This window comes from Tripterygium wilfordii, chromosome 15 (genome assembly GCF_013401445.1).
Source record: "Tripterygium wilfordii isolate XIE 37 chromosome 15, ASM1340144v1, whole genome shotgun sequence".
In the NCBI taxonomy this organism is placed as follows: Eukaryota; Viridiplantae; Streptophyta; class Magnoliopsida; order Celastrales; family Celastraceae; genus Tripterygium; species Tripterygium wilfordii.
This window is the reverse complement of record NC_052246.1, coordinates 1,890,430-1,913,044: the sequence shown is the minus strand read 5'-3', so window position 1 is coordinate 1,913,044 and position 22,615 is coordinate 1,890,430. Positions and strand designations below refer to the sequence as shown.

The following is a 22,615-nucleotide window of genomic DNA, read 5'->3' as shown; positions in this document are numbered from 1 at the left end:
CGCAAGCTAAAGATTAATGTGATTGCCTGGTGCTTTTAGGACGAGAAAATTCACGTATAGACTACCATAATCATGCTTTGATGGATTCCTTGTTAAGGCAAAAAAGCAAAAAGAAGGTGGAGATTTGGAAAAGGCGGAGTGGGTTCTGCTCTGCATTTCCTCGATTTAGAAATCTTACAGACCATAAAATGTGTGATCAAATGCACAAATCTTTCACTCGTGAGGTTGTAATTACTTACTAACGATCTCGACTAATGTCGCAACAGCGAACACCAGAAAAAGAACACCTCCAACATAGGCAATTACCTGTACCAAAACAAACATGTAAAAGACTTCAGTTTCTTCCTCCGTATCTGATAAAACATCCAGCTCAGAAGTTCTGAAGAATAAAATGTTTGTGGTCACAAACACGTTGATCCAACCGACCCATCATTTCAAGGAACAAATAGCTTGATATTATTCCTGCCTTTCCATTCACAATATGTACAAAAGAATATATATATATATATACACACACACACACATACACACAATAATATACTGGTTTGATTCCATGCAGTTGCAAGTAGCTTCAGCCAAAATTTTTAGTTACACTGCTTAAGAAGACATCCATACCATCCATTGACTGGATTCTATATATATTCTGCTACTTGGCCTGATATGTATATGTCAATGACATCTTTTGAAATACAAGTTTTAAGAATGTCGTTTGTGCGTTGTTGAGGTAACCATTAATAAGTTTGAAAAGAACATTTTGACAGGAATATAAAACGAGAAGCTTATCATCCTGGGAAGGCATGTCAACATATATATCTTGAAGCATATTACTTTTACTCTACTAAATTCCATGATTTGTGCTTATCCTTTAAACAATTTACGAGTTATTGACTTGAGTGATGAACTCGAAGACAGACACCTCTAGATAGAGTTCTTAGGTGATTAATCATAAATAGTCATGTACCCTAGCGGGATTAAGCCCGCAAGGGTACTATCTGCTAAGCTCTTCTAGAGATATGTGGTTAAATGTTTGAACGTACCTTCTCTGATAAGAATGTCCCAAGTAAAGAACCTCCCAAAACAGCAAGCTGTGCAGATGAAAAATTAAATTGATTAGACCGATACGCATCATATATGGACATGAGAAGGGTTAAATGAAAGAATTTTGCTATTTTATTATCATTCTAAGACTTCTCTCGCATGTGGATAGTCTTCCCTTCAAGCTAGTAACATGCAAAATATTTAATTTTCAATGGAAGGCGTCATTGTGTTAGATAATATAAATCCCAAAAAAAGACATTAATCTATCTGCAGTCGGGAAAAAAAACAACTTTATGACATACTAAGATCACCCCCTATTATTACATTTTTTATCAGCAAAACTGTAATTTGCATTCCCCGATTACAGAAGTCATCAGAGGTTTATTGAAAGAGATGGGAAAATTTTTCAATCTCCAGTAATGGATGACCACAAATGTTACAGTTTCAAAGTCTACTTCTAAATTAGAGAGGAATTCCAATTTGCAAAATATAAACTTTCAGTCTATGCTGGAATGTGTGTGGTCGGTTATATTGTAGAACTAGTCCTAAGGTGTAATTTCAAGTAGGATGTTACCAAGGTTGCAACACCATGACCAGCTAGTGCTCCACCAATAACTCCAAGAGGCGAAGATGCTGCTGCAAGTGCTGCAGGGAAAAAGAAACTACATAGAGTCAAAACAGCGGAGAGGACATTGACAAGTAAGCTTAATGAACGAAGGAGCCAATTGCTGAGTTCCATATAACAAGAACTCAATCTTGATTAGATTATGTTAAAGACAATAAGATGGTTGAATGGACAAAATAAAGTAAATGAGTAGAACTCCAATATCTGAAAGCAATTAGACAACCAAAAGAATAAAACATTGTGACTTTGCTTATCTGTATATCATAATTACAATAAAGTTTCTGCTATCTGTAGATTTTAAACACATACATTATCCAATAACAATGATCCACTTTTTGGAAATCTCAATTGATCGTAGAAGTTTCACATTATCATCATTTATTGACTCATATACTGCGTAATGAGTTAACGACTTTACCTCAATCAAGTAATACTGATTGTTAAATGTTGCCAAAAAAATTTGAATATAAAAGACCCAACACCATTCATACGGTAATGATGTGACACTGCTACATTGAAGTAAAATTTTAAAAATCCTTCCATCTTTTATTACATTGTAAAGTCTCCAAAATTATTCTACCTTTGATTGCATGTTTATATCTGGTCCCAAAATTAAGGAACAACCATCTTTGATGTTAGGTGTGTATGGAAATTGGCAAAAATAGTTACAAATAAATATATATAGTTTGCCTTCAAGTCTATAATCTTGTAACATAGGTTCTCATCTCGTCACTCACCAATTGTAGAGAAAAATGACTTGTCACCCCATTCAGCAACAAACACTAGGAGGAAGGTGCTAATGACAGTGCTAGCAGCAGCAAGAATCCCTGTACCATTTTCTGAAAACTCTGAAACTGCAAGCTCCGCCTAGCAAAAGATACAAGCAAGATTCTAAATCAGTGAACCTCTTAACATGACACAAATACTGGAAAACATTTACAAAAGACTTAAAAATGATGAAATCATAGAAGAGGAAAAAATAGACTTCCTATATTCATCGCATCTTATTTCTAACCATATTATTCGATGAAATTGGAATTTCACCTCCTTTTGTTCATCTTCTGCTTTTAAACCATTGCTTGAAGTGGCATCAAGCAGTGTTGAAACCCCAAAATATACCTGAAATATGTTGAAATATGTTTATGTGATGCTTATTTCAATGACAAACATGCAGTTTGCCCCTACTGAACAAAAGTTTAGTAGATAGAAACTTTTACCAAAAGAAAAACTGCAGCAATATCATCAATAGGCAAATCCATCTCACCAAATCTGCATTCAGTAGATTATATTAGGGTCGATTCAAAAATTGACAGCATAGGATTCAAGAAATAAAATGGCAAACATAAATTCAATGAACAGGGAATGCAAATGGCATTCAACATATAACTAGTGAAAAAAAAAAAGAAATTACAGTAAAATCACATCAAATAGATTAAAAAGACTATTCAAACATAGGTAACTGCTGGCCAAAAAAATGACAAGTTCATGAAATAACAACAGCCGAAGCAGTTCCAGTTTTCCAAATACTAAAAAGGGCACTATTAATCAAGAATCCACGAAAAATAAGTAGGATTGATTGATTAATTCAGTTCAATTGCTGGAACCAACGCAGCAAATAACCTTACTAAAGCTAATTGTGTTTCATGTCACTTGAGTAGTGAAAAAGTTATCGAAAATCTAAGAAAATATAAACCCACGCTGCTAAACTAAATAGAAGCTCAAAAAAGTACCTGAATGGAAGGATTTCATCAACGTAGTGAAAAGTTCGCCCAAGAGCAACAGATATGAGTGTCATTGCCCTGCCATGGGACATAAATGTATTATTGAGAATTCCAAAACTTCTAAATTCAAAAGGAATCAAAGTAGGTCAATATGGAAAATGCATAATTTCTTGCTCTTGACCATACAAGCTTTAATCTAGGACGAGAAAGTTCCAGCCTCTGTAAGGAAAGGGTTGTGCATCCAGCTTTATCACTATATCATAGAGAGGCTGTTCCTTATTATGCCAAGTCTAAAGCACTCGTCAAAGGAATAATAAAGGGAACTACGTAAACTGATATGATGACTTGTTCACAATATTCAGTACTAGCAGTCTAGCACTACTGCTATGCTTTGCATTATATTGGATGGCATCACAAAAGAATTGGGAAAGAAGCTCAAAACAACATTTCAAATTAACTTATGTTTCATAAGATTTCTTGAGGTAGAAACTCTTCTATCCACAATTCCACATTCACTTACAACAGTCAAACATTACCTTATACATCGTACACCTTTGAAATTTCATAATTGGAGAATAAAAACAAAGAGGACATCTAATCACCATGCTTGAGCAGAATAACGTACGCAAGTGCGCCAAAAGTCCCAAAGAAAACCACTGATGCAGAATTCCTAGCTGCTAAAAGCGCCTGCAAAGGATACCAAAACAATCAGATCATCCAAAGGTGGTGTCCTTTATTAAGATGGACATTAAGGAAGCCTAACATATTCATTAATGACTAGGGACTGAAAAAATGGTGATATATCAATTTAAGGTGTTTCTGTGTATGAGTCTTCTCATCATCATACAGGATTTGTTTATTTTATATTTCTCCAATAAACTAGAATCAGAACAGAATCCATAATTGATCTTAAGGCCAATGGACCAAGATGCATTAAGAAGACTTGGAAGTCATTCTAACTTTCACATCTGGCCAAAAGGAAAAATGGCACAAGGAAATATGTAATCAGTCAGCAGTGAGTCTCTGTTTAATAATTTCTGTAGGAAATACAGAGAATACAAATGTATATAACAAGTGTGTTTATGTGTGGGGATAGTATCTAGAGAAGCTCAGTGACACATCTTATCTAACTCAACACAAGTATCACTCAGTTCTCCCATACCGCGATGAAAAATGTCTTGTCACCCAGTTCTGAGAAAAAGATCAGCAAGAATGCCTGCAAAAGAAAAAAAAAGTGTATTGGTCACTTTAGCTGTTGGATCTATGTATTCCTTTCTAATGAAGTGATTCTGATTAAAGAGATACAACCAGTGATTTCCTTTTGGAATTGTTTGCAGGTTACATGAATTAGCCAGCAGCTGATGGACAATGACTACATCATTTAGAATTCTTCCATGCAAAGCACACAGATTGGTCCAAATTAAACTTACTGTAGCAAAACTAGCATATGAACTCATATAGCTTGCTTAAGATTGGTAAGAGCTGCACATGATTCAAAGTACTGTATGCTTAAGAAACATAGATGTACTTAAACTTCATATTCTACAGTTGGACTCATCATTTCTTTTCCAAGACTAATGCAATGCAGATTATATCTTCCCTCACAATAAAAGGGTACAGAGTTCTCCTAGAATATAGTGAAAACTGATAGTTCGATGACTAGATTTGAAATGATGATGAACCTGTATAAACTGCTACCCTGATTGAGAAGAGACACCATGATCGCTAGATTAGAATGATGCAATAAGTATATCCGGCTATACTAGCATCAATAAACATGCCAGCTATAAAAGGTACAGGGAGATTTTCTTAACTGAAGCAAAACCTGTGGTAATGTCACCAAACTCCCCAAGGTAAGGAATTGACTGTAAGTTACTAGAAATATCCAAGCTAGCAAGCGCTGGTTGAGAGCCTTGAAATGTTAGCAACCCAAAGAGCAGCATAAACTTCAGAAAATCAGTGAAATCAGCAGGAGAAGTCTCAGAAGGCCAGGTATCAGAGGGCTTGTTATATTTTCGTAATGAGTCCCTCTCTGGCAGAGACACATCTGGAGTACGCAGAACATCCAGGTTGTGCATGGTCTCTATGGTTGCTTCATGATTCATGCAAGCAAGGTACTTAGGATCCTGCACAAATATAACATCTTTGTGAACAGAAGTGTCGGCTTGTCGCCAAGAAGATAAATAACCAAAATAAACCGACATAGTGACGTACTCTATCAATACATATGTAACATGAAAACAAGGCTCAATCTATGAAAAAGCATTCAATAAAATTTGTCATGATCTATGGGGTTCTAAAACCAGCATCCCATATGGAAAATATCCAAATAAGCTGATAGAGGGGTAGGAGTAGGACATAGAGGTTTCAGTACGTCTAAAATAAGTTACCAGGTTCTTTGCTCGCTTGCAACTAAACTAGCATCATTTATCATCAAAGGCATGCACCTTGAAACCAACTATTAACTTGCAGAACATTCTTCTCCATGGTTATAAAAAGAAGTAAAAGACCATTCTCAAGGAAATTTTAAATTTTCTTTCATTTTGGGTTTCCTACCAGTTGTTATCCAAGGTATGCTTAAGGAAATAATGGAGGTGAAACCTTATTGTTGGAGGCTTGGAGCTCAGCAGGAGATACAAATCCAATATTGTACATTAAGGTAGTTAATTGTCAAATCCCCAACAGAATAAATCTAGCAATGCAAATTGCCATACCAGCAGTCTTACCTTCTCCTCTCATCCCATCCCATTCAGGGCCCGGGTTTACTCAAGAGCTCTTTATTAAAGATAGAAAGGAAGTGCCAGTAGATAGGGTAGTGAAAAATAATCCATCAGCCACTTCCAATACCAATGAAGAAAATAACAAATCCCCCAGTTATTACACTCGAGAAGCGATTTTTGCATAAATTGTTTGTTATCATTGTCATCAAAGCCTTTCCCCCAACAATGTTAGGGTTGGCCACTCAAATCCATATGAGAAATTAGTTAAATCCATTACATAAATTCTCATTAGCCATTCATTCCCATCCAAAAGCAGCACCCTCTACTGCTCCTATAGAGTCCATGAGATTATTGGCCTTAATTTAAATATACACACATACACAAACATATATTGAAAAGGGAAAGAAAAATGGGAGTTAAGAACATTACAAGGTCACCCCTAACGTAAGATTCTGTAGATGAACAAAGGCCAAGCCACTTTTCAGGTGGGGATCCATGCCTTTGCCTTGAAGACCTGCACGAGAATTTAGGATAACAAATTTTAAAGTGAATCAAGGAAAGAAAACAAAAGAGAAGACCCATAAAGGAAAAAAGAACTTCATACCAGCAACAAAAATTTACCTCCAAACTTTGAGACCTGGGTTGCGAGGAGAAAAGTTAAAGCTGTGCTTCTTGGATAGAGAATGCAAGAGAAACAAACAAGAGGCGGGTGGTTTTGGTGGTTTGGCACATGAAGGCATTGAATGCGACCACAATACTCCTCTTGGGAGCATCGTACTCCCCATCTCTCTCTCTCTCTCTCTCTCTCTCTCTCGCTCGCCCTTCTTTGGTGTTTATTTCTGTGCCTGTGAGAGTTCGCTGACAGATAAGCCGTGTGGCCAGCGCCAATGCAAATTCACAGTTGATCTGGTTTGGACTTTCGATAAATATTACTGGGCCTGATTCCCCTTTTAACGGCCCAAAAGACCCATAACTAAAGTCCATAAAATGCTTCATTTGGGTCAACTGCCCCATTTTTCGGAAAATGGATTGGCACTGAATTTTACAATCTGGGCCCCCATTAGGGTACATATTAAATTATATCTTTACTAGTTACCGTCTCCATCTAGGACTTCTACAAGCTCAAAGCAAACATACAACCCCCTCCAAAGCAAAACTGGGGGCTTACCTATGAAAAATTTGATGGCAGGAAAAAAAAAACTAGTAGTGATACAAATGCAAATTCTAAAGCTTGCAAGCAAGCAAACCCTAATGGAGCTACAAGTATAGAGATGCCGCAAACACAATGTCTCTTTTGATTTTGGAAACAGCCTCTTCAAATTTTGTTTCAAGCTCTGTTTCACCAATGGACTTTGCTGCTAAGATAAGCTGTTGAAGAACTTCCTCTAGTCTCCTAATTGCCCTGATCAAGCTACCCTCAAAAACCTGTGTAATTTCCATGATCTCATAAAATTTGGATCCCTTTGCCCAAGCATACACAGCCTCCATAATATCAGGCCGAAATGAACTCACGAAACTCTCTACATCAATTTGAACCTGTCATGTCAATGAAAACAAGGAAAATACATTATGTTGAAATACCATATTCACGGACCCAAAGTAGCAAACATAAGCAATCCAGATCACGATAGAGATTGAATGCAATATTTCCAAGTTGAACTGTACATAATGTGTATTGAAAATCCATGTTATTCTTTCCGTAATCCAGATGTTAACACATTTCACTTTAAGTTGATAATTTAAGTTGAAATCCAGTAATTTAAACAAATAATCAAGTTGAAATGTACTAAGCAGGAAGGCCTAAAAGCAAAATAGAATCTTATTTAGGCAGTGGCTGCTAATCATGTGAACCAGGAGTTTTAGGAGAGTCAAAACTACAAACTACCTAAATGATAAATGCCTATTGAATCAATATTAACGAGCAAAGGAATATGTCACTGTGATAATACATTTATTGGATGCTTCATCAAGTTATTTTGGTGTGTTCTCATTGCCCTGCCTGCATCAACATATGCAACACTGTAATCAAGTTGGGCCAAATGTGAATATATTTCACTTTTTCACTTTCTAAATCCAATGTTTTGTACGAACACAATGTAGCAAATGCACGCTCACTTTTTTTTCATTCTTGATATGGTAATGCACTACCATTCAAAATGAAAAGATGTACCAATGAACTAGTTAACCTCAGGTGTGATAACATCCACACATACCTTGCATTCAAGCTGAACTTTGGCAACTCTCCTAGCTGTATCCTGCAGCTGTGAAAAGAGCAAGTCAAGTTCCTCTCTAGGCTTTGTAGCGTTTTGAAGCTTCTCCTGCCAAACAAAACAAGAGAGAAGCGACACCATCTCTTCCACCTTCATGTCCTTTAAAACGCCATTAAACATGAGCTCTGTCAGGGTCAGCTCATCAGCACTGCTAATTTCACAAGCAACCTTTCCTTTCAATTCCACAACATCATCGTGTGTAATGTATCTGCATATAAATTCACATCAAGGATCACAATAAGATTATTTCAAGATAAGGATGAATACCAACTTAAAGTAGTTACTCATGCAAAGCTGTAAAGGCACTATTTTCTTTCACCACTGAAAAGGTGATAATTTTGTGAGAATGAGATATCCTGTTACACCAAATTATGTAAGCCCTCAACTGAGCTACTCATGCAAAGCTGTAAAGGCACTATTTTCTTTCACTACTGAAAAGGTAATAATTTTATGAGAATGAGATATCCTGCTGCGCCAAATTATGTAAGCCCTCAATTGAATTAAGCCTCTGATTAGTAATTACACCACCAATCAACAAATCAGTAAGCCTCTCATTAATAATTACACGTGAGCCATACGAACAAATACCATCACAAACAGGGAAAAAGAGCAAGGACACATCCGTGCACATATTAAAAATTAGAATAAAAGCACAGTTGAAGGATTGAAGCGTAACTATAGATAAGTTTTATTACCCCAGTCTTCGGAGAACCCTTTTTCTTGCCTTCAGTTCATCTTTGAATGCCAAGGCAGTCGAAGAACGCATTGTCTTCTGAATAGACTTAATCTTAGCCTTCAATTCTTGCTTAGTGTGTAGAACTTTGAGCTTTTGCACGATAAGAGGAGAATTTGCGATCTTATGCTTCTTAAACAGGTGCTCTAAAGCCTCAATCCTACGAACTGCCTTTTTGTATGAACTACTTTTGATCTGAAGAATGACAAAGGCAGCATTGATACCGGTCAAAAGGAAAAAGAAAAGGAAAAGAAAAGGAAAAGAGATGAGATAGCACACAAAAACCAAACATACCTTCATATCTCCTTCAGGATCCAGGGGCAGCCCATCAGCATTTCTTGCAAGAAATTCTGCAAGCTGCTTCAGCGTATTCTCTCGAGTTTCCAATGGCAAAAGATCCTTGGCCATGTATAAGCGAGCACTACTTAAGCCCTTAATCTGAACAAGACAAGAAAATAAGTAAACTTCCACTTCACTGGATGACAAAATATAGACATTAAGACAGAGAGAGTATGCAAACAGCATTGCAATGACCAATTTAACCACAGTATGGTGGGGGACAATGAACCAATCAAAACTACTTTTCTAAATTCTAAAGCAGGAATTACCTTTATGGCTTTATGAGATGCAGAGTCGCTATGTGACGTAACACATGCATTTGCTGTTGGTCCATGCAGTGCAGTCAAATACCGAATAGGATATTTGGATACAAGTTTGATGAATGTAAGCACACATAAATATGATGTATGTATGTACATATGTATTTATGTATGTATATACTTATGCATGTAAACACGTATGTATGTATCTATCATTCAAGACAGATCATAGCTGCAATTCCATAGGCATAGAGAAACGCAAAAAAGACAATAATGCTGCCTCTACTGGCGCTATAAGAAAATAAATCATCCTTGATCCTCCAGATAACAAAGTGACAATAATGCTGCCTCTACTGGCGCCATAAGAAAATAAATCATCCTTGATCCTCTAGATAACAAAGTCGATGACATTACTCATTTGATGACAAAAGCGGTTTTCAAAAGGATGTTTAATACTCTGCAAGATGACATTTTGATTGATAATCTCTTAACACCAGACAAAATAATATCTGATCAGAGCAATCAAAGCAATTCAAGTGAACTACGGAGAAATAAAATTAAATTTACTTAAGAACGGAAACTGACACAAGAAGCTTGAATAAGGAAAGCTGATATAACGTGGAAATTCATAGGATCCTCAAATAAAAACAACTAAACAAAATTCAAGGACTGCAGCTGTCAGCAGAATCAGAGGATCATAAAAATTTCAGGTATGATAATTTATCTTGTAAGTAATGAACATGAAGGAATAGATTAAGAAAATCCCAACGTCAACTAGGAATAAAAATATGGAGATAATGTGAGCATGCACGTGAAGAGGGGACGGTAGCATTAGGTTCTTACCTGGGAAATAGGAACCGAAACAACAAGGGGTTCTCCAGCTTGTTTTAATGGAACGATCTTAATTGTCTTTTTGACAACTCCCTCCCTACTCACCACACATCTGGTGAGGACACTAACTGTGAATTTTGCATCTTCAGATTTTCTGCTTGAATCATCTGGGTAATGCATAGAATATATGATAAGCAATTAGAAATGTAAGCTAGTTGTCCAATTAAAGAGCACTATTGAGTCCTCACCTTCGCTAAGACTTTTTACCCTCTCAAAATTGACTATAACTCCCCATGTTACTGGGTCCTCAACAGTGAAAGATTGGGATTCATCACCCAGAGTGCATTGAATGCATATAGGCCTCCCAGATTGTAGATAAGGTACACAATACTTTGATGAGAACACAATATCACGAACATCTTTCTTCAGACTTTTGTGTTGCTGCAGCAGATTGTAATAATTCTGCACACTATCTTCTTCTTCAACAATCATTGAATCCCTTTCTTTTTCAAGCATCTTTGCTTGTTTCTACAGAAAAGATATTTTACGCATAATTAGCATCAATCAAATATACATTGGAGCTTCTCCATTAGCATTCAATAAAAAGAAATGATGACCCAAAACTTTCATTCAACTTGATTGCATCTCCACATTCATCCCTTTGGAGTTTCATTAAATTTTTTCCCCAAATTCTTGGCCATAATCAATGTTTCATATGGAAAAATCTCTTATCATACTGATAATTCTCAGTACGGACTACGGACACTAGAAATCAATTTACAAAAGGACACACATTCATAAATTGGATAGTGTCAACGGGTTATATGTCTAGGTATTTGGAGATATATATAAAGGTTTAAAATTTCAGAACAAGGCTCAGCTACTTTGAGATATGTGCATGTGCCTGGTTCCCAAAAAAAACCACAAGAGTGCTCAAGAACTTGTCTGGTTCCCAAAAAAATTAATAACATAACCAAAAGCAACAAACCAACATAAAATTTATATGCTTTTAGTGTCTATCAAATCAACTAACCTCAAGATCGGGGATAGCACGGTCAGCTTGAAACTGATAGAATGAATTCCGGAGCAAATTTTCAGGATCACCATCTTCACAGCGTATTTGATTCAAAAGGGTGTTGTAGCTAAGATGGAAGGCACTACATTCAGACAAAAGTCAAGAACATAAGAGGATAATTAGAAAACCTATTTATCATTTCTTCAAAAGAAAAGGTACTAAAACATGTGGAAATGGGAATAAAAAGTCATCTTCTACAGATAAGGCAACAATGTTTTCTTCTTTCTAGTGAACTTCTATTCGTGGTGCCTGCTAATATCATCCCGAAGAAGATAATTTATCAATAGTATCAAACTAGGTTATTCTAAGACGCTTAAGAATTTTGAAGGACCAGTCAATTCCCTGACTGTTGTGACAAACTGAACAGCTTTCAGTGACATGCTTCACAAAGGACAGATCTCAAACTACCTTCCCTTGTGGGAGGTCAACCAAAATTACCCAGTGAAGATGAGAGATGTATCAATACACCACCAAGAAATAACATCCAAAAGCAAAAACCATTAATGATATCATGAAACAGATGAGCTTGTACAGAAGACTGACCAAAGAGAGAAAAACCACATCCTACATGACATCATGGAACAAAAAGTCATCCAAATAACAAACTCAGGCTTAGAAGTATGATCGTTTCAAACCAAAGGCTACACATTAACCAGAAAAGTAACTAATTTGCACACTCATTTGTCATACACAAGCTTTCATAAAGCATAGCAGGGTATGCAAACTTAGTTGTTTTTCCTCACACCAAAGATTTCTTGCCATATAGGTCCCCCAGACCCAGACCTTGCATTCCAGCCAGTAACTTGGAGGGGATTGTAGACAGAGTGAACACGAGACTCTCCCATAACACTTACCCGTCACCTTTTATATTACAATTTTTTAAGAAACATGCAAAAGAACCTAGTCGAACCTCTGGCTCTTTTAGAAGCATCCACTCAGCCTAAATTTTGTGAAATGACCCACTGCAAATCATTCTTGAAATGAAAAACGCCAAGTAGATTACAATTCTTAGAACCAAAACAGATGTATGCACGAGGACTAGTTACCTGTTCAAACTATCAGCACTTCCTTTCACCATCATTTTAGCAGTAGAAGGTTCAAGCTTCTCATCCACCATTAGGATGCATATCCCACGATCATCAATACCCCGACGACCAGCTCGCCCACTCATCTGTATGTACTCTCCACTGGATATCCATCTAAACTTGTCTCCATCAAACTTGCGGACATTTGTAAAAACAACAGTTTTTGCAGGCATGTTCAGACCTATGCTGAAGGTCTCTGTGGCAAACAGACACTGGATAAAAGTATTTTCAGTCTTTATAACACGTCTTCTTTTCTTTATTATGGATAGGGGGAGGAGAGGAGAAGAGATAAATGAGGATAGCAGAAACAATTGTCATGAAAAGAAACTCCATAAGTTCTTTTTTAAGAAGGCAAAAGTAAGAATGTAACATGGATAAAGGTTTCTTTTATAATCAAATAGGTTCTTTTTTTCAGAAAATTTTTTTTCCAAATACTTGAAAATCAATGACAGAAGTCAAGGAAAAAAAACCGGGCACCAGGCTTAGAAGCGCATATATTGTAAGGTAGTAGCGAAAAATGCAAGGCCACTCAATCGCAGTGTGGAAGAGTGGTACGCATAGTCGCATACTTTACCCCTCATATCTAGATAACAACAAATACAATACTGAATAATATGAATTGTGCACCTGACCTTGATCAACCCTTCTTGAAATAATATCTCAATCACTTCCTTCAAGATGGGAAGCAAGCCGGAATGATGCACGCCTATTCCTCGTTTCAAGAGGGGCAATATATTTGAAACCTGCATATAACCAATTCAAAATAGTATCAGAACTAATGAATAGATTATTTCTACCCATGCCACAACATTAAGCATAAAGATCACATGTCAATGGCGCATGTCATGTTGTTTGCCAGGTATGCGACAAAACTAAATTGTTAGATAAAATAACCTATAACACCACCTTCAGTTAATGGTTCCAATTCATCCTCGATACTATGCAATAGACTAAGAAGATCAAAGAGAACTTGCCTGAGGTAGCTTCTTATCATCATCCGAAAGCATGTCCATGGCACTCCAAAAAATTGTTTCTACATTTGCTTTCTCATCATCCTCATTTAGATCCATTTTTGCCATCTATACTAACCAACAGAAACCAAAACCCAGAGTTATACCCAGAAAAGCAAACATATGATCTGAATTCATAACAATAACAAAAAACAAATGTTCAAACACCTGTAACAACAATAAATAAAATGGACACGTAGAACGTTGCTGCCACCAATGTTTTAAGTGAAGGCTCTTCCATAGATGCAACTTTAGTATTTGTAGCTAATAGCAAACAATCTAAAATGATAGCTATTGTAAATTAACATAGAGCATTATAATTGATGAAAAGCAGAGTAGTTGAATTCCCTAGAGCCAAGCCATCAAGGCGTTGAAGGCACCCTAGCGCCTTAGGCGTGCCTAGAGTACAAAAATTCATAAATTCATAAGACACATTAAGAGAGAAGAGTTCCTGTCGAGAGAGCCTATAGTGATAAGAGCACCCTAGGACTCTTTCTTATTAAACTTATTAGTTTAAGGTGCTAAAATATCATCCTCTAAGAAGCCTACAGTGATAAAAGCGTACAAGGACTCTTTCTTATTAAACTGATTAGTGTAAGGTACTAAAATATTATCTTCAAAGAAGCCCTGTTTATCTTATTTTAGTTAGATTGTGATTGGTAGTTAAATTTTCTTAATAATTAAGTTGTGAAAAATTCTTACTAAGCCGCTCCCTGAACAAGGTGAGCCGTTGGGCCATTCAGTGTCTCGCCTTTTGCTACCCTTATGAAAAGGTCTAGAGAAAAATTAGGGACAATAACATCCAAAAGGTCATGCCAAAAAGAGAGGGGAGGGGGAGAGAGAAGGGAAAGAGGGAACCCAAAACAATGATAAAAGAAAAGCACACAAGAACAAACACAAAAACAAAAAAGCGCATGTTACAACAAAAGAATTTACCTGCATTGCAAGAAATTCACATTCCCTTTTGCTGAAAGAGAAAAGTATGACAGGATCATATTGGTGCTGAATAATCATTTTCACCATCTTAAAGATGTCACTTTCCTCACCAACTTTGCCCATCGCCAAACCCTTTTGCCACTTTCCATTTTCCCTTTTCTTGTCACCCTCCACCTTAGGAACAAGTGCATTTAAAGCCTTCTGAAAGCTATCTTCACGGAATTTACCCTTTTCATCAACCACCAGGTACAGGCCATCTCCTCCAGCAGGAAAAATATAATGTTGAAGGGGTGTTGGCCTATAGTCAGTATACACGATGTGGCATGGTTGAAGATGAACCTGAGTTAAACCAACAGATTAAATTGCTAGAACAGGGGCATGTAGAAGGGATAAAGGGTTAAATATTTACCCATAAACAGCTTCAAACGATTAAGTCTGAAACTCAGTACAGTACTATCAAAGAGAATTGAACACGTTTAGCTTGAATAGCTTGATATAGAAAGGAAAATAAACGCTAGGAAAGATGGCATTCAATTATCAACCGAAGAATTATAATTGAGGTCACTAAAATATCAAAACACATTACAAAGTGTCTTGGGAGAGAACACTCCTACTTGCATGTATCGCTGTAGGGTTCACAACCTAACAAAATGATTGGAGAAAGTGTCTCCTGAGAGGGTACTCCTAGGGAGCGGTAGAGCCAATAGAAGACAAAATTTGAGCAAAGTATTTTGAGATGGTTTAAGCATGCGCATGTATACTTAAGACAGAGTTTTAGGGTTTAGTGAGAAAAATGCAAAAAATCAAGTAGGAGACGGTACAAAGTGAGGAGCGAGAACTAAAAAAATACATGGATCCAAGTAGTAAGAAAGGATATGAGCTCCATAGGATCAGAGAAGAATTTAGGTCAAGATAGAAGAGGACCATAAGAGAGAACTCACAGTGGATTCCAACTAACTTCTCTGACGCATTCAAGTAGCCAACACCAAACTGTTTGGGAAAAAGGTTTTGACGCACAATAAACGAGTATAATCTGAAAAACAAGCATGGGTTGGGAGGTTCATTTCAATCTTTTAAAATATGATCGAAATATATCAGTCATGTTTGGAGCACCATTGGAACAATTATTAGAATGTTTTAGTCCCCAAAATCGTAAATTAGTACCCTTTCACAATAATGTGTCTCCAAAACCATCAGATATGAGTTCATAAATTATTCTTTTTCTCATGTTCTTTCTGCCCAGGACACCAATATCATTTCTTCCATGGTTAATGCTGGAAATTAAAGATACAAATGATGATACCAAGAGTATTATCATCTAGGATTTCGAAGCACAAAATCAAATGAGAGCAAAAGTATATCACCTTTGCAACCCAATCAGAAAATTCCTTAGCATTTGGAACGGTTGCTGATAGAAATACAAACCGAGAGTTCTTTGGAGCCATGACTATGCTTTCTTCCCATACAACACCTCTTTCTCGATCGCGCATGTAATGTACCTCATCAAAAATAATCCAAGCCACTTCACGAGTGATTTCTGATCCTTTGTACTGCATACTACGCCAGATTTCTGTAGTCATCACCTGCAATAAAATTCCTTAAGCAAAGATAGCATACAGCAAAACAAACAACCAAAAAGACTCACCAAGCAAGAAGCATTAGGATCAATTGTTACATCCCCAGTCATCAACCCAACATCTGAGAACTCTTCCTTGAACTCCCTGTACTTTTGATTGCTGAGTGCTTTAATTGGCGAAGTGTATATAACCCGTTGCTTATTCTGTAAAGACATGGCTATAGCATATAATGCTACTACAGTTTTACCGGCTGATGTATGTGCCGAAACCTGTTAACAAATCAAAATATCATCAATGCCCTAATGCCAAAAATAACATCTAACAGCCGTCATCGAATAATCTTCTCAGAAGCATACAAGCCATTAATTTGATAGACTTGCCATTCTTAAGGAACTAGATTACCATATTCATCACCAAAGATAAACTATTATCGACACCAAACAACCCGCGTAAACATCTCAAGAAACATAATGTTGACGAAATATATACATTGCTATATACATAAAAAAAAATTAAAAAAACATATAAATAGAAGTATACATACCATAACAGACTCGTTGTTTTCGAGGCACTTGATGGCCTCAGTCTGGAAAGGATCAAGGGTAAAAGGGAACTCCTTGGCAGGTGTAGAGTCCCTTTGAGCAGAAGATGATGGAGGAGGAACCCAGTCTTCTGGATAGGACACGTCGTGCACGCAGGCCACTGACTCATCCTCTCTTTGTTGCTTCTGCGCAAGAAAAATTTCCTCCCCCGATGACTCCTCGACAGCCTTCCTCTTCAATGATCCCATCGTTCAACTTAGGGTTTGTTAGGATGGAAAGAATTTGGAGGAATTAAGGCTCCCGGCGTGACGCTATGGAAAGAACTGAGAGATGCCCTGAAAAAGGAGGGGAGATGCGACCAGAGCCGTATAGCGGTTTCACAGTGGTGGCCGTATCGTGAGGCAGAGAGACAGGGCGGCTGCAGACTGAGATACCGCGGAATAAGTAGCCCGCGACTTTAAGGAGAGTGAAGGGTTAAGTAAATTTGTGATGTGGCGTTCCTTACAAGCATTGGATAAAATATGGGATTGATTCATGGCCCTTAGATCATACTGATAATATTTTTCATTTTTATATATTTAAAAATTTAAAAATTGAAAACAAAAATCAAATAAAAATTTCGCATCGAAGGGCTTTTAATTCACATTTATTGCTTTTTGACCCATAAGCATGCCCATATAACCGAAAACCGACCGTTTCCCGCCTCCATCCAACAACATATTTTTTCATCACCATCTATTATTGCACACTTTTGTACATAAACTTCAGGTCACAATAATGATGAAGGCACGGCCCTATCCACTTTGTGAAGGCGATTCGGGAACTTCTGCGACTCTTCCTGATGCGATTGGACTGGGTCTTGGAGATGTTCGATTAGTGTACTGCTGCACCACCAAAACTGAAGCCAAAGTTGAGAAATCTGGAGCTGTCAACAGATTACCTACTGGCCCCAGTTCAGGACAATCACCATTGTTTCCATTCAAGTTTGCAGCCACAGGTCCAATAGGAGTTCGACCCACAAGAAATAGATTACAACGGCTGAATTCCTTGACTACTTCTATGGTTTCTGCAGAACTGCTCACTGTTCTTTCTTCAAACTTAATTGATTCGTCTTTTAATGTATTTGGCTTGAGTTCAGCCAAAAACTGATTGTCAGTGAACGCTGCTGAAGCGTAGGAGTCATCGTGTATATCAACTCCAACGATTTCCCCTTCCATCTCAGGACTTGCTTTGAAGTGAACCATGGTCAGAGTAATACCAGGATGCTCTGCCATACGTGCCCCGTAAGCAAGGGCTTCACGGTCATCACGGCCTCCAAAGAATAGGACCACAATGACAGAAGAAACGTTACTTGCAGAAATATGGACGCTTCCACCGAGATCACGGTCCACCAAAATCCCCACTGAGCATGGTGCGTTCTCAAGAACCCTCTTATTAACCCAACGAAATTCAGTTCGAGTCGTATCCAATGCTCCATCCAATCTCTGGTGCTTGTGAAATGGGAGGATGATTATAGCTGCTTTTTTACTTTCAGCACTGTCGCAGATGTCCTCATGCATGTCATGCATTGGTGAGATGCATGTCATTGGGCGAATTGATACATGGCTCAGCTGCCGGAAAGCCTCAAAAGCAACTACAATTTGACTACTACTTGACAGCTGCAATTTATTCCAGAAGGGTAAGCCGTTCTTTCTTGCCTTGTGAACCATGAGTATTGCGGATGGCCTCTCTGATAGCTCCAAAAGGTGCAATGCATAGACACACAATCCTTCCCTCTTCTCAATCCCTCTGGAAGCCTCGATGAGATTGATTATTGTGGGGATATTCCTCATACTATGGAAACAAGCCAAAATACGAAGCTGAGAATTCGGGTCTTTTCTCTCAACTGTCCTGTATTTGTAATCAGGTTTACTTGCCCTTTTAGCTGGCTTATACACTGCCATGACAATAGGTGTTGTGATAAAGGTTGTGAAAATAGCCATCAAAACCATGATAGCAAATGTTTGATCATTCAATACCTGCAGTATCAAATCAGCTTTGTTGATTATGATTGTAAAATTGGACAAATTAGTAAATAGAGCAAACACTCACATTAACAATAAGAAATTACCTTTCTGTCTTTGCCAATGTTCAGAACGATGAGCTCCACTAAACCTTTAGTATTCATTAGGAAGCCAAGAGCTACAGCCTCCTGAAAAGGTAACTTGCATAAGAGGGAGACAACAACAGTCCCAACAACCTTACCAAAGCAGGCCGTGGATATGACCAAAACAAGAAGGCCCCAAGACTGACCACCTCGAATTGTGGCCACATCAGTCTTCAAGCCACTTGAGACAAAGTACAGAGGAAGAAAAAGACCAGATACAAGATCCTCAACTTTTCCAACAAGAGCACCAGCAAACGGCCCTTCTTTTGGAACAAGAACTCCGACTACAAATGCACCAAAGAGGGCATGAATTCCAATTGCATCAGTGACAAACCCGGCAGCCAAAACAGCAGTTAAAGTAGCACATACATATATTTCATCCACAGGTTCACCCTCAGGGCAACGCTGATTCATCCATTTAAAAATAGGTGGAAAAATAAAAAAGCAACCAATAACAAAGCCACTCCCACATAAAAGCACCCACAAAGAAACGAGCGGAGAATGGCCAGTTCCAGAGAGGGCTATGGCAAGAGCAAGCAAAATCCATGCAGCCACATCATTTACTGCAGCTGCTGACATTGCCATTCGTCCAATATCAGTTGTTAAAAGCTTTAGTTCAGCCAAAATGCGGGCCAATACAGGAAAAGCAGTAATAGAAAGAGCCACCCCCATGAAGACAAGGAAAGGTGGTTCTTTTACACCTTTGGAGACAGTTTCGCGAAGGACATATGATGTTCCAATTCCTAGGACAAAGGGGAGGCTGATTCCTGCTACGGCAATGGCAAGAGCCCTTTTTCCAGTTCGACGAAGGGACTTGGGGTCTAACTCTAGACCTACAAGGAACAGGAAGAAGAGGAGACCAATATTTGCCAAAGTGTCCAAAACTGTTATACTTTTCGCTGGGAAAACTGTATTCAGAAATTTTTTATTCCGTCCCAAAGCTGATGGACCAAGTAAGATTCCTCCCTGTAAAAATAAGAGAGAGAAAAAATCATTCCTTCTCTTGTAATTTATAAATAAATAAAAAAAGGACATGGTTTGATTTGTTGGGTCTGTTTCTCAATTACCAGGCTCAAGAAGAGTGTGCAACCATTGAATAACTTTAAAGTTAAAAAACCCTTTACATTTTCCGGAGAGCTATTGTGTCTATACTCGACATCTAAAAGGATTGATCAGCAGACAAAAAGTGGGAATGCTTCTATAGAAAAGTAGAGCATGCAAAGTGCACGAAATCACATGAAGGTAACTTACAACGATCTCTGCAATCACACGAGGCTGTCTCAAAGGTCTTAGGACAACAGCAAGAATCCGTGTGAGCAAAACCACAAGGCATATCTGCAGGATGGCAAGTGGCAGAGCATAATCAAGAGGATTATTCCCCTGAAAGACCCCATTAGAAGTAGCCTTCATGGGCATAGGACATGAACTCCCATTAGTAGCATTCAAGGCTGCCATTTTCCCCAAACAAGAAGAGTTCCGTTCTCACATCAATTCCTGCATTATGTTTGTATTGGTGAATCAGTCGACTTAAGAATTCTTAGCTGAAAGCAGTCAGAGAAAGGGAAAAACAGAAAAACAATTGGAATGAAAAATCAAAACCTCTTGCTGAAACTCACATCAATGAACAAGTAGTTTTGTTAATCTTCAGACTTCAGGGGAAGATAGAGATTTCACAGTCAAGTCATGTTAAGGAGACAACTTCGTAGAAAGCAAAACAAAAGATTCGCTACGCTTGGTGAAAGCCAAGTGATATGGTTAACATTTAACCTACTTGCTTCTTTTGCCTCTCTCAAATTCTTCAAATTATAACATATAAACATATGAACACAACCCTCTGTGGTAACATTAAATATCCTTTACCCAAAACCAGTAACTTCCTTATTTACTAATCAGAGCTTTCCTAAGCAGCTTTCAAGTCTAGTATTAAATCAAAAGGCTCAGACTAAGATTGCAGACAACCTCTAATAGAAAGTCTATCAATGCAGCACTCATCTTCATTTTAAAAAATTCTTAAATTGGACCACTTATGTTGTATTTGCTTGAAATTTGTCTTACAAAATTTTGATTCACCTACTCACTAGGACCATGCAAAAACAAATTTTCACAATCTGGGCCTTGGAGTACGGCGAGTCCACTATAAGTTTATATCCATTCCGGCCCACTATACTCCTACTCACTACTCAGTTGTCCCTCCCCCTTCTCGTCCCCACCAATCTATTAAAGCAAAATTTCTTAAGGGGGTATTTTCGTCTCTTCATCTACACAATTAAGTACTAATTAACTGCATAAAAATCACCACCTAACTGTGCGTAATAAATGTACAGTGTCTCCGCAAAAACCCAACACACGGACATACCGCATGCCAATGCCATTACTCATCAGTAAGGAAATTACAGTAATGTCCCCATAACTCCTATCAAATTTACAACCCCAACCTAAACAATCAACCATGAAAAATAAAACTCAATCTAACAAATGGGAATATGAACAAATTGACCGTTTGTGGTACTCTTTCCGTGAATTCCTGCTTATTTAATTTTTGTAGTTCATATTCACCACATCCAGAAAGCGAGACGGAAGAAAATGAAACAGAGTTTCTAGGTTTCTCTTTCATTTTTTTTCTCATCGATTCTCGGTATCCAAACAGAGCATGATAGGGAGAAATTAGGCAAGAGAATCACCTGAATGTGGAAAGCAATGACGGAAAATCTAATGCAACGATTCTCTCTCAGTTTCTACCAAGAAAGCCAGAACGTTCTGCGATTATCGAAGGAGCGAGATCGCTTTTAGAGACGGAGATCTTTCAATGTTCAAAGAGTGATGAGAAGAAAAGAGGTAGCCAAGAGCGGTGCAATGTATACAAGTGTGTAGAACGAGCCAGCCTTATATAGGGAGGGACCTTGAAATTAATGAAATGCCAATTATGCCATTATGTGACATAGATAGAACTAAATTAGTTAAAAATAAAATAAAATAAAATTATTCTCTCTATTAGCTCGGAGAGACAAGTAGCGAGGTTTCTTTTAGTGACTTAATACAATAAAATTAAACAAACAAGGGGAAAGAGAGAGATAATTTAAAATTAAGGGAAATAAATAACAATTATGATTAAACTTTCTTTTAGCGGAGTAATAATTGTGTGATTATAAAACCAAAGTAAGTTGATGATTGCCTATGTTAACTAAGGTGAATGACACAATCCAAATAGAGTTGTACTATAAACAAAAACACATTGTGGTGCTCTAATTATATTACTTATATATGACTATTACAAGATTTCTTGTCATCCTTGTTTGCTATGACACATAATTTACAATTTTATAATTTATTTTGGAATCAATAATTTCTTATTTTAATCTATCAATATTTTTCTCCGAACTATTAAATGAAAAAGTCAATGGATATTGGCAATCGCAAGTAATAATATTTAAGTGTTAAACATAAACTTGGTGGCTTCCAACCGGCAACCATCACAATTAGATTTGCAAATAATGAAGCGAAAGCTAATAACAAATAGTTAACAGAATCATCCACCATCCACGTGTCGCTCGAAGTCAACCAATAAGATGTGGACCTACATCTAGATCTTAAAAAAAGTCAACCTCATATGTTTTTGTCTAATGTCATGTGACCAAAAAAACATAAAGAATAATATTTGAAACCCCAAAATGTGACCTCCATTTGATTCTCAATTATTAATATGAAAT

At 37.4% G+C, this 22,615-nt stretch overlaps 3 protein-coding genes across 5 annotated transcripts; all 3 read right to left on the bottom strand.

Annotated features, from left to right (window-relative positions):
• Positions 1–137: 137 nt before the first annotated feature.
• Positions 138–7,023, bottom strand: LOC120016878 (GDT1-like protein 1, chloroplastic). Of its 2 annotated transcripts, none has more exons than XR_005472057.1 (12): positions 6,726–7,023; positions 6,534–6,618; positions 5,199–5,510; positions 4,547–4,600; positions 4,010–4,071; positions 3,394–3,462; positions 2,881–2,932; positions 2,679–2,782; positions 2,401–2,530; positions 1,613–1,683; positions 1,038–1,085; positions 138–306 (listed from the first exon to the last, which is right to left on the bottom strand). XR_005472057.1 is itself a non-coding variant. In XM_038869842.1 (12 exons), exons 1-12 carry the CDS (start codon positions 6,887–6,889, stop codon positions 232–234), a joined length of 1,197 nt encoding a protein of 398 aa, XP_038725770.1. In that variant the 5' UTR covers positions 6,890–7,023; the 3' UTR covers positions 138–231. The 2 variants fall into 2 exon arrangements, 1 of the variants encoding a protein (XP_038725770.1); XM_038869842.1 differs by having other exon boundaries at positions 2,708–2,782.
• Positions 7,024–7,144: 121 nt separating this feature from the next.
• Positions 7,145–17,210, bottom strand: LOC120016875 (DExH-box ATP-dependent RNA helicase DExH9). The gene is made up of 14 exons (XM_038869839.1): positions 16,765–17,210; positions 16,289–16,489; positions 16,008–16,226; positions 14,644–14,982; positions 13,672–13,776; positions 13,330–13,440; positions 12,659–12,909; positions 11,571–11,694; positions 10,786–11,065; positions 10,550–10,704; positions 9,402–9,545; positions 9,070–9,302; positions 8,318–8,582; positions 7,145–7,640 (listed from the first exon to the last, which is right to left on the bottom strand). The coding sequence occupies exons 1-14, from the start codon at positions 17,008–17,010 to the stop codon at positions 7,362–7,364; spliced, it is 2,952 nt and encodes a 983-aa protein (XP_038725767.1). The 5' UTR covers positions 17,011–17,210; the 3' UTR covers positions 7,145–7,361.
• Positions 17,211–17,401: 191 nt separating this feature from the next.
• LOC120016541 (cation/H(+) antiporter 18-like) lies at positions 17,402–21,746 on the bottom strand. 2 transcript variants are annotated; one of them, XM_038869364.1, is made up of 4 exons: positions 21,590–21,746; positions 20,160–20,402; positions 18,873–19,874; positions 17,402–18,780 (listed from the first exon to the last, which is right to left on the bottom strand). In XM_038869364.1, the coding sequence occupies exons 2-4, from the start codon at positions 20,361–20,363 to the stop codon at positions 17,557–17,559; spliced, it is 2,430 nt and encodes an 809-aa protein (XP_038725292.1). In that variant the 5' UTR covers positions 20,364–20,402; positions 21,590–21,746; the 3' UTR covers positions 17,402–17,556. The 2 variants fall into 2 exon arrangements, with proteins under 2 accessions (XP_038725292.1, XP_038725293.1); XM_038869365.1 differs by lacking the exon at positions 21,590–21,746 and adding an exon at positions 20,525–20,664.
• Between the last annotated feature and the right edge of the window lie 869 nt (positions 21,747–22,615).

Excerpts from the sequence above, each read along its gene's own strand:
- LOC120016878 (XM_038869842.1), bottom strand. The coding sequence starts at position 6,889 with ATGGGGAGTACGATGCTCCCAAGAGGAGTATTGTGGTCGCATTCAATG. Across the intron at positions 2,783-2,880 it reads TTGCTGCAGTTTTTCTTTTG|GTATATTTTGGGGTTTCAAC; the intron begins GTAAAAGTTTCT and ends AACATATTTCAG. Across the intron at positions 307-1,037 it reads GGACATTCTTATCAGAGAAG|GTAATTGCCTATGTTGGAGG; the intron begins GTACGTTCAAAC and ends GTTTTGGTACAG.
- LOC120016875 (XM_038869839.1), bottom strand. The coding sequence starts at position 17,010 with ATGGGATCATTGAAGAGGAAGGCTGTCGAGGAGTCATCGGGGGAGGAA. Across the intron at positions 16,490-16,764 it reads AAAACAACGAGTCTGTTATG|GTTTCGGCACATACATCAGC; the intron begins GTATGTATACTT and ends ATTTGTTAACAG. Across the intron at positions 13,441-13,671 it reads ATGATAAGAAGCTACCTCAG|GTTTCAAATATATTGCCCCT; the intron begins GCAAGTTCTCTT and ends GGTTATATGCAG.
- LOC120016541 (XM_038869364.1), bottom strand. The coding sequence starts at position 20,363 with ATGGCAGCCTTGAATGCTACTAATGGGAGTTCATGTCCTATGCCCATG. Across the intron at positions 19,875-20,159 it reads GTGTGATTGCAGAGATCGTT|GGAGGAATCTTACTTGGTCC; the intron begins GTAAGTTACCTT and ends TTATTTTTACAG. Across the intron at positions 18,781-18,872 it reads ACATTGGCAAAGACAGAAAG|GTATTGAATGATCAAACATT; the intron begins GTAATTTCTTAT and ends TTGATACTGCAG.